The sequence below is a fragment of the Centruroides sculpturatus genome, unplaced genomic scaffold, assembly GCF_000671375.1.
Source record: "Centruroides sculpturatus isolate CEXI.00-Female unplaced genomic scaffold, Cexi_2.0 scaffold304, whole genome shotgun sequence".
NCBI lineage: Eukaryota > Metazoa > Arthropoda > Arachnida > Scorpiones > Buthidae > Centruroides > Centruroides sculpturatus.
The window spans coordinates 288,467-299,583 of record NW_019384662.1 but is presented as its reverse complement, the minus strand read 5'-3'; the positions used below and the strand labels follow the sequence as shown (position 1 = coordinate 299,583).

The 11,117-nt window shown below is 28.1% G+C and overlaps 2 protein-coding genes across 7 annotated transcripts in view; one reads left to right on the top strand and one right to left on the bottom strand.

Annotated features, from left to right (window-relative positions):
• The window catches only part of LOC111626580 (stathmin-like), a 56,154-nt gene continuing 45,037 nt past the window's right edge, over positions 1-11,117 (top strand). For all 6 annotated transcript variants that reach the window (XM_023370011.1, XM_023370010.1, XM_023370009.1 and 3 more), the window contains exon 1: positions 1-103. The gene's annotated coding sequence lies outside the window, so the exon portion shown is untranslated. The remainder of the gene's footprint in view (positions 104-11,117) is intronic.
• Positions 3,104-3,556, bottom strand: LOC111626593. Its single transcript, XM_023370028.1, has one exon. It carries the CDS (start codon positions 3,554-3,556, stop codon positions 3,104-3,106), a length of 453 nt encoding a protein of 150 aa, XP_023225796.1.

Sequence of the window (11,117 nt, the reverse complement as noted above, 5' to 3'; positions counted from 1 at the left end):
GCGTCGCTTCTACTTTCGACCAATCGGAAGAGGTCTTATTGTCCGCGGAGAGAAGGCGCGTTTTCCGATCGAGGAAGAGTAAATTCGCTGGGATTTTATTTTGGTATGAGTTTTAAATATTAAACGTTTTTTACATTAATATTTTAAAAAAATGAATTTTCAGAATTTTATTAGTAATTTTACCAAGTTGTCTTGTAATTATATTACGATCATTTAAAGATTATATTTATAAATACAGTGAATGTGCTTTTTATATTGCCGACTTAGACGAGGCTGGATTAGCTAATTGATGCTCTTTTGCTCTAATATTTAACTTTCTATTGATTATATATATAATCAATAGATAGTTCACACTCGTTTACGCCGTGACTGGGAATGCATCGAATGACGATTTTCGACGATGGAATACGTGTCTTCTGGTGTGGGGGTCGCCGGGTCGGTTTGTCCGGCCCGCCGCCGTACTGTGCTGCTAACGAGCTAAAATATAATTATTTATATGGAAATATCGTAGATTTTAGATGAACTTACTGCGTAGAAAAAATTAAAATAAGTGTAAGTAAAAATGCAAAATTGGTCCAATCTAATTTTTGCATTCGACGGTAATTTAATTTATAGGAAAATGGGCGAAACGAAAAGTTTGACGTCTTTTTGCCACTTAGGATTTCGGAGCGCTTTTCTGTAAGTACCTGCAATGACGTTTCTAAGAAAAGCCGTTACCGGCTTGCTGCAGCCGTTGTCTTTGTGTATTGGTAAATAAATATGTTGGTTGTCTTTATTTTTTGTGTTTGTTATACTATATTGAACAAAATGGTTGCGCGGCCCGCGCTCGTCGTTCTCTCGGTTATCTGGCCCGCTGTGAAAAGTTTGGCGACCTCTGTTCTAGTATGTTAAATTAGGAAATAAAAATAGATTGCAAAAATTGTTTCATTTTTGAAAAAAACATTTTAAATTTTGGATTGTTTAGACAAAAATACTGACAATGTATATTGAAATTTATGATGATGAAAACCAAACACTATTTAATTTTTGCACGTTCCTACAGTATTTAAAATTAGAATATTCTTCGGTTGTATTTTATGGTATTTTTAATGCGACATTATGATGTATTAAAAATACCGTATTTTGATTATGTAAAATTTATATCAAATTAGTTAATGCTGAAAAAGAAAAGTAAGGCTAATTCAGCTTATTTGCTGCCTTTTATTATATACTTTTGTTTATATAAAACCATTCCCAAACCCATAATAAAGAATTATTTGCAGCAAAAATTTATCATATTTATTATTTTTTCCTAACAAGTTCTCAAATAGAAATCTATTTTTTGATATTTTTAGTTTCGTTTTATCGAGATTTTGAAGTACTTTAACTTGCTTATTGTGTACTTCGTTATCTTGCCGATTATGTAATATATTTTACTGACATTTGTTTGGTGATAAGTAATCATCAGCAGAAACTTGAAACATGAGTTGTAACAAAACAATTCAATTTTATAAGATTGATAAAGATTTATTAGGTATAAAGAATGAAGATCTACAAGGTATATTGTGATGTAATTTAATGTTTATTCATTAACATCAAAAATTAATAACAATGTATTGGTGTTTAAATGTTTTTCTTTGATAAATGAAGTACTATGTTGTTAGTGTTAATATGCATTCTTGATGTTAATTAGTTGATATGTGTAACTACAAACTAATGAAACACTAAATACAGAATATTTATGTTCAATCACACGAGATCTTCAAAAAAGATCAAACTTTTTGAATAGTGCAAAAACCCATACTTGGAATGAAATGTGGCTGGTGGTGTCATTCAACAGCAGAATTTGGAAACACTATGCAACTTGCTGCATCATACTATCTGCATTAGTCATTGAGCTATGAGAGAGTAAATATATGCTACCAGATTTTTGACAAAGTGAATATGAAAGATCTTGAAAAATTTGATCAGACAGTCAACAAAGATTTCTACATAGAAGTTGTAAGGTGTTTGAGGGATGCTATGTGCAGGAAGAGATCCAAGTTGCATCTTTAATTGCCATGGTCCTATAATTTCATATATAGATATTCATGAAGATAAGAGAATATACAAAGTATCATTATAGCATATCAAAAGCATAAATGGTATAAATTGAATATCAAACTTAGCTTCTTTTAAATATTTAATAAAACATTCAACACCTTATAATGCTGAGAAATATTTATTAATACACAAACGTTTTCAGCCTAATGGAATAGGCCATCATCGAGTGACAAGTTATCGAACACCTTTGAAAATTGCATTAAAACGGAACTTTCGAACATTACAAATTCAAAATTAAAACGTAAAATAATCCAACCACTATACAAAATAACTATAATAAATAGATTGATATAAATAATAAAATAATAAATAATAAGGCGGTATAAAACTAAAAACAAAAATAAATCTAAAAGATTAAATGCACAAAAATGATTAAATTCATAAAATATATATATCAAAAAGCATCACATTATAAAGGCAGATATGAACTAAGAATTTGTGTGTTTTAACTTTTCTTTTACAAAGAATTTCCATGCCGAAGCTAAACCGTCAGCATCCCTTGCATTGATACAACCGTCCCTTAATTTACTCTTATAAATTTCAATTTTTTCATGTTGCAAAGCCAACGATGGGGACCGCAACGTCTTGAGAATAGACGCTTCATTCCATTTAACTACTGAAGCTTCCGCTTGTGCCATACTTGACAAAACCGTGGTACAATGCCCTTTACTAATGTCATATCTGTGTTCTTTAAGCCTAATAGCCAAATTCCATCTAGTGACTCCAATATAGTCCTTCATAATTCCTAGCTGTTGGTTTTCAAAGGGAATTTTATACACTCCTGCTGTTTCTTCTTTCTTAAGCTTGTCCTTATCGTTTCTAAGAGTACTGTATAAATTAGGACCTCTTTTGTAAACAATTTTGGAGCGTTTTTTGTCTGAAATTTGCTTCATGATGTCCCTGAAGTTTTTATTATATGTAAATTTGGTGATCTTAAATTGATCTGTTCCGGTTCTTAACTTCTTGCCCCTTTCATAACTTTATATTAGCCCTTCAATTGTACTTTTGCGGTAACCCAAATTTAATTTGAAGCTACTTCCTTAATTCTGTCAATCTCTTTAATCCTGTCCAATACATTGGAGCAATAAGTAAATGCTGTCCTAATGAGTGCACGAAATGCTGACATTTTGTATTCATGCGGATCATTCGAATTAGCTGGTATGTAGAGAGGATTGTGTGTAGGTTTTATGTAAATGCTCATTGTTATGCAATCTCCTTTTAATTGTATGTCAATATCTAGAAAATGTATTCTTTCGTGACTCTTCTGTTCTAGTTTCAGTTTCAAACCATCATTGTTGTTGTTGTTAATCACCTGTATAAACTCGTGTATTCTTTCGTTGTTTCTCCATATAGTGCACACATCGTCCACATATCTTTTGTAAAATACAATATCTTTTTTGAAGCTATTAACCACTTGCTTTTCTAAGTTGTGTAAAACCAGTTCGCATAACAACCCTGACATTGGGCTTCCCATAGGTACGACTTTCTTCTGTCTGTATACCTTCTTGTCATAGCTGAAGGAGGACTCATAACATATCAATTTGGCTAATTCCTTCAAATCATTCTCAAATGCACCTGACCAATATCGGTAAGGAGTTACAAGAGTTAAGTTTAATGGATGAAGAAGTAGGGTCCGTTATGGATTTTGAAAGCCTGTATCCATCGGTAAGAATAGAATCCTGTTATGAAGCTTTAAACGAATTTATGCTCTGCATAAAACTGGAAGTTGGTGCATTTGAGAATGATTTTAGAATGTCAGTCTAAACATTGTCAGTCTAAATCAGAATGTCGGTCTAAACGTTGATGCATGCTGGGAAAGATTTATTTAAAAAATAGAGTTGGCTGAAGTAAAGTATCTTTGTTAATTATTTGTCTGCTAATACAAATTACTCGAAATCGGTTTAAGAAAGAGTTTTTAATTTACTCGTTTATCTTATCTAAAGATAATCTTTTATTTTTAGAAATTATATTTTTATTTATTTACTAAATTTATGTAATATAAACATTTTTTTTTTAAATTTAAAACATTGTTTTAAAACATTATTTTATAATGTAATATAAAACTGTTTTGAAACAAAAAAACAAAGTTTTCTAAATAAAATGTGTATTATTGTTTTATTTAAAAAAAAAAAAAAAAACATAAATTTTCCAACTCTGGTTATAATATCAATTTATAATGGCAGCAATGAATGTGTTTGAACAAATTACAAAATTGTATTACTCTGTTGTATTCTAACCTCGTTTATTTGTTCTTATTTTAAACTAGTGATGTTTTGCTATATGCTCTATTTCCTGAATAACAAGTTTTTAAAACTATATGAATATTTTGTGCTTTGATCAGTTTTAATTTAACCAATAAAGATTTCTATTCCTGTGTTTTTGCCTTCCGATTTTGTTATATTAGTAGAAACAACTAGTTGAGCCATATAGAACAGTTTCTTCACTCAGTTTTTTTTATTGACATATTCAGTGGTGCATTTACAAATATGTTGCCCCTAGGCCCACAATATATGAGTATACCCGCCCATCCCCAAACTAACAGTGCCACTTTTGCACCGAATGGTTCTATTTTATACTTTTAATTCTACAGATTGTATTTTTACAGAATTTTAAATATCAAAGTTGAGAAAAATAAATTCATGGTTTAGGATACTGATACAATAAAACCTAAATTCAGTTAAATCTGTGTAACAAAAGTTTTTTACAGGTTGAATCGAGCTAAAATTACAATGCAGCTGGTGAAGTTGTTAATACAATAGCACATATCACAAATAAATACAATACAAATCTTGTACAGTTCTGATCTAACATTCAGTTTTTGGATGATGAATGATTTCCATGAGTTGCTGATTTTGTGTTGCATTCCAGCCTTTGCCTCTTCGGGACATTCCAATTTTCAACGCTGACTCAGCGCTGATCTCAACATTTGCCAAAATTCGTTCATTTTTTCAAAGGTAGCGCTGTTGTCAGCGCTGACTCAACACACTCAGCACTCAACAGATATGTTGACTGCTACTTTCCAATGAATTGTGGGTAATTGGTAAGACATTTGAATGGAATCCATCTTGCTGAGAATGGAATTATGGGAAGTAAGCACTTCGTACTCGAGTTGGAACGTCGTTGATGATGTCAAATTGTTGACTTCAACACTCAACACTCGCGTTGAAAATTGGAATGTCCCGCTTTTCAGCCTGTTGGGCACCTGCAAAGGGCATAAGGACACAGTCATTAGTATATGTACTACCATTCTGTTAGTGAAAAATATATTCATACACTCAATAATACTACTCAACTGATGCCTTATTTTCTCCCTACTTAAGCTTTTAATTTGCACTAATATGTACCTTCATAAATTGTTTTTTCTTATTATTATTATTTGAATTTTTGTGCACCTAAGCCCGGGCCTAATGGGAAATGTGCTCTGGACCTTATTTGTTCCAATTTATATCATTAACATTTCTCAGTGGTGATAAGTTTTGAAGTGTTAACACACACACACACACACACACACACACACACACACACAGTTTTGTTACACAATAGATTTTAAAGAGGAAAAAAGAAAATGGAAGAACTGAACAGTTTTTCTTCAAAGTGAACCTAAGTAATAACTTAAGACCCCACTCATGTTTGAGGAAAATTTTAAATTTCAAGCATACTACTAGCAATACTCATTAATATAGTGGGTTAGGTTTAAGACCCTTTTTTCACAGACAAAAAGAAAAATAACTTTTTATTCATGAAAACAGCACACTAAAAGACTAATGATTAATTATTTCCACTATATTAATGCTGAAATTGTAAACTCTTTAACATGTTTAAAATGATGTTCAGTTCAGTTGTAAATTTATTTTTTATAAATTAACATGTTTTGGTGGAGTGTCTAAATTGCTCAGTGCACATTATAATATTTCATTCATACCTGTATTAAAATGTTTCATGTTATATATCCTGTACATTGTAAGTTTGCTGTTATATATTTTCTTTTTTTTAAAAAAAGAACAATAGATTTAACAAACTTTCAGCAATAGTGAACATCCTTTCCCAGACCAGTTTATTAAATTGAGGGTCTTACCATATTTACACTATTCTTTATTAATAGTGCTAGACCTAAAAGAACAAACAAAAATAAGATTTAACAGCAAAAGCATTAAAAAATTCTGAAAACCTTAAAAACAAGACAAGCACTGAAAATAATAAATATGAATATACATTTTATTTAATGGACTAATTGGAAGAAAGAGGTATTCGCTATTAACGAAAGTCCGTTAAAATTGAATGTGTTCATTGACCCAGCTAGGCCCTTGTGCTACAAACTCCCAACTCCAACCAACCAATCGAACGTGTTTTAAAATCTGTTTATTTTGAATTTAAATTGTGTAGGATGTTTTAAGATGATGTGATGTACAAGTGTGAGTAAAATAATAATATTTCCATTGAGTAATTTATAATCATTTGACTCATTGTTTCAACCTTTTAGCATGCTCTGTTCGTGAATAAAAAAGCTTAAGTTTTTCTTGTAGGACAAGTTTTTGTCCACTAACTCCAAAGTTTGTTAAATTGGGGTCTCTGCTAAATCGAGTGTTTACTGTAGTACATTCAATTGAAAGTGCTTTAAAGCCACTAGCCATTTTTATAGGTTGAAAAATTTTGACTGATTTTTTTAAAGTAAACTCCCAATTATCTGGGCTAATGGTGGGGAGAGGTGGCACCAATAATCGAAAAACATGGATAATCCGAACTATAATTATTTATTTCTAAAATACAACACATTATACATTTCTAAGGCAGACAATTATTTGAATATGTTAATGCTTATTATTATTAAGAAAATCTGTGATTTTGGTTTGTTTGCAGAAATCTTTTAATGATTTTTTAATATCAATTCGAATTTTTCTAAGAGCTATTATGTTGTTATACTCAAATTCCCATTGGTTGATGTACTCCAACAGTGTCAACAGAATTCAGGGCCGTATTGTGACTAATGCACTTCAAACATCTAAATACGAACACGTGCACACCTATAGGATGTGTAAACATGAAAGCGAGCAACTATTTAAAAAATACATACACATATAATAATTTTTTTTAAATTAAATTCATGCACGGATAATCCGCAAAGTGGATAATAGGGAGTTTACTGTATATTATTATTTATTATTGTAAACTTATTCAAGAAATTTGAATATTCAGTTTCTGTTTAGAATTAAAGACTTGTGAATTGTGAATTTATTTAGAATTTAGAATTGTGTATTTATGATAAAACTTTTAAAAGGCTGTTTTAATTTATACTATAATAGGATAATTAAAATACAGAATAATTATTTTTCATGTTTAATGAATTAAGAGTGTTTTGAATAATATTTTTGCAAAATTTTTATATTATGTCTTCCTTAAAGTTGTGTAATTTTTAAATAACCATATTATTATTTGGAATAAGAACAAATACAGTATAATAATTTCAAGAAATTATCCATAAAATTTTATGTAAAAATTTACTGTGCAAATTTTATTCAAATTATTAGCTGATAGTTAAACAGTGAGCTAACAGATGTTTCTGAAAGACCAGTAAATAATAATTTAAATAAAACTTCATTTTCAAAAATTTATTATGTAAAATAATAAAATATAGTGTTTACTATAAATCAAAATCTTAATTTTGTATAATTAATATAAATTTACCTACTAATTTACTCGGTCTTTAATCCAATGAGAGTATTTGTGCAGATTATTTTTATCTAATGATTCAGTTATGATGTCATTGCTACTCCTGTTACTGTATTACATTAACAGTAACTGATTAATAGAAGTGTTTAAAATAATACTGTTTTCAGATAATGTCATTGTCACTTATACATCTACCTTAATTATTTTTTAATTCTGATGATAATCAAAAATAAATTTAACCAAACTGTCTAGTCTAAAGCTTTAAAGCCTTTTAATTTCTTTGATAACCTATAGATAGTGAATCAAATATTTTCAGTAGGAACAAAAATGAATATTTAATAGTTCCAGGGAAATTCAAATAAAAAAATATACTGTAAACTAGTGTATATATATCTATGTCATATATATTGTGCTTTTTGAACATGTTTTCAAAAAAAATTTAATATATTGCAATTAAAATTGGCTGACAATTATAATTGTCTCAGTTGTATATGATGTACTACTATGCATATGTAGCTAGAACTATTTCTAAGATTATCAGCACAAAATCAGGCTAGAAATTAGTGAGAAAGGTTTTGTGCTGATAGTATATGATATAACTTTGTTTCTTCAATATACAGTGTATAAATTTGTTTGTTTTTGTTACACATTGTATAGATCATATAAAGATAATTTTTCTTGAATTTATATGCAGCTAGTAAACATTATATATTAATCAAAATAAAATGTAATTTGTAAGCACAGATTAATCATNATTTTTGAATAATTTTTTAAACTTACATTTACAAATGATTTTAAAACATTTTTAACATTATACAACATAAAAGAATTAAGGTCCAGCAAAAATTGTCTGGAATATCTAGATGCTGTTCTATATATATATAATAAACTAAATTCAAATAATATGTGAAATTAATCTGTATTATTATGAAAAACTAGCTGTACCCGCGGCTTTTCCCGTGTGGATTTTGCAATTTGATAGAAATAACCCTCCTTTGGTACTTCACTAAGATTCTCAATCATTATTGTTAATAATTTAGTAAATTACTGATTTTTGTTTGTTTCAAACTATGGCATGCTTTAGAAATACTAGGTGCTATCTATTGGTTACTTGATGAAACTGTCTTTACATGTTGCATATAATATAATTTGTATAGTTTTTATATATAATATTGTGCTAATTGACCACAGACAAAATTTTTCAAATGAAATATAACTAACTTAATTGAAGAACCAAAATTTAACTTTGTTTGATAATTTGGTAATCTGTGAACTACATTCATCTGTCTAAGAGCATAATTGCTTGTAGTAAAGTCGTTAGATAAGTTGAGTGCTATTGAATTTATTAATGGTTTTGTATTTTTGGTATGCTAGGGTCTTCAGAATAGTAATTTGCAATGTTTTATAATAGTGACTTGCTATGGTCAAATTTTTATTGTTTGCTTAGTGTAGTATGGCCAAGGATTCCCTTGACTAATAAATTCAAGTAATCTATTTATCCATCTGAACTCAGATTTCTTGTTATCACTTTCACATAAGCTTGTAATTTTATTGTTTTTATAATTTCTAGAACAAAGTTCCAATAAATATATTTTTGGAGCTGATTCATCTATATTATCAATGTGATAAAATGTTATGAGGTAATGTTATCTTTCTCTTTGAAGATATATGAATAACATGTAAAAAACTCATTTAATCAAATGTGTTTATAATAAGTAATTAAAAACATAGAAATTAGTGAAAGCTATATATTTAATTCATTCATGAGATGTCAACAGAGGTCTTTAATTGTATTAAAACTAATCTAAGATGATGCAGAATTTAAACAATAAACAAATTATATGATTAAAAGAAAATATACAGTATATGACTTAAAGACATTGCTTCATCTTTTATTTCACTCATCAGTGATATTAAAAAGTATTGCTTAAGAATGAATAAATTGTAATAGTATTTAAAAAAAAATGATTGAATTAAATTTTTTCCTCTGTGTTAAACAATATCTCATCTGAATTAATGAGCAGAACTAATGATTTTTTACTCTGAAAATAATTTAAGTTTTGGTAATATTAACACTTGTAAAATTCTTTTTTATAGGGTCTTCAGTAAAATTTGAAGAATGAAGATAAAACTTGCAAATTTTGATACTGTTAGCTCTTTATAAAAATTTACTATAAGTTTGTGAAATGCTAAATTATCTTTTCAGAACTAAATATTTGTATTCAGTATATTTTTTATTAAAATTATATGAATTGGATTTCAATAATTTGTAAATTCAAAGACTATAGCTTGTTATTGAATATTTTATGAATTCATTTAAATAATGTCAGAATTGTCAGCCAAAACTAAACTGTGGCACAAATATTTCATATTAATAATATGAAAATTTAATATTGTTGATTTTTCATTGATCAAATAGTTATTTCTGTATTCTTATGACACTAGATGCAGATAATTCATCCTTAATAAAATTTGGTATCAATTAATTAGTAATTTGATACTGTTATTTAAACTGTTCAGTAAAACTTTTATTATTCTCACATATGATACCAAATATAAGTAAGAAATTGTACTCTCTTTCAGTGTAAATTTTATTTGTTTCAAAATGTCTTCCTCAGGCAAAAAAATATATATATAATTTGAATATTGATTTTAAAACCTCTTTACTTTACATTATGCAAACATAACACTTTTAACCTAAATCTATTGTTCAAACAATACATCTCATGAATATTATTACAATTCATTTTGTTTTTAAAGTAAAAATAAGTTAATTTTTAAAATGATATTTTGAAGATTTTTTAATGTAATTTTTTATTCATGATGATGATGATAAAATATTTTGATTATAATTCCTGAATTTGAATGGAATGAGATAGAGAATCTTTAAAAATACTGTTAGAAGCAGATATGCTTGTAATAACTAGATAATACTCTCTCTAAATGAAAAAATTTAATTGATGTAATAAATTTTAAAGCTGTTATATATTTTAATTTATATAAATTTATAAAAGTATATAAACATGATTGAATTCCTGATTAATTGTGCCAAATTAATTTATTTACATAATAATTTTCAAATTACTGGTGCCTTTTAATACCATAACTACACTCATCGTCATACGACCAGGATAAGAGAGTTAACGATTTAAATTGCAGATCACGCAGCATGTCAGTCATACGTTTTGTTTTAGTTTTTGGAATTCAGATAAAAAATCTCATCTAGATTTATAAGAAATTTAGATAAAAAGTATTTACTAAAAAATGAATACTTTTGTTAGGCTGAATTCAAAATTAAGCCATTGTTTAAATTATTAGTCCAATTTATTCCAAAATTATTTGCTAAGTTAGATATGAAAGCAGCTATT

What these genes read in the sequence shown, in the direction of transcription:
- LOC111626593 (XM_023370028.1), bottom strand. Translation starts at nt 3,556, where the DNA reads ATGGGAAGCCCAATGTCAGGGTTGTTATGCGAACTGGTTTTACACAAC.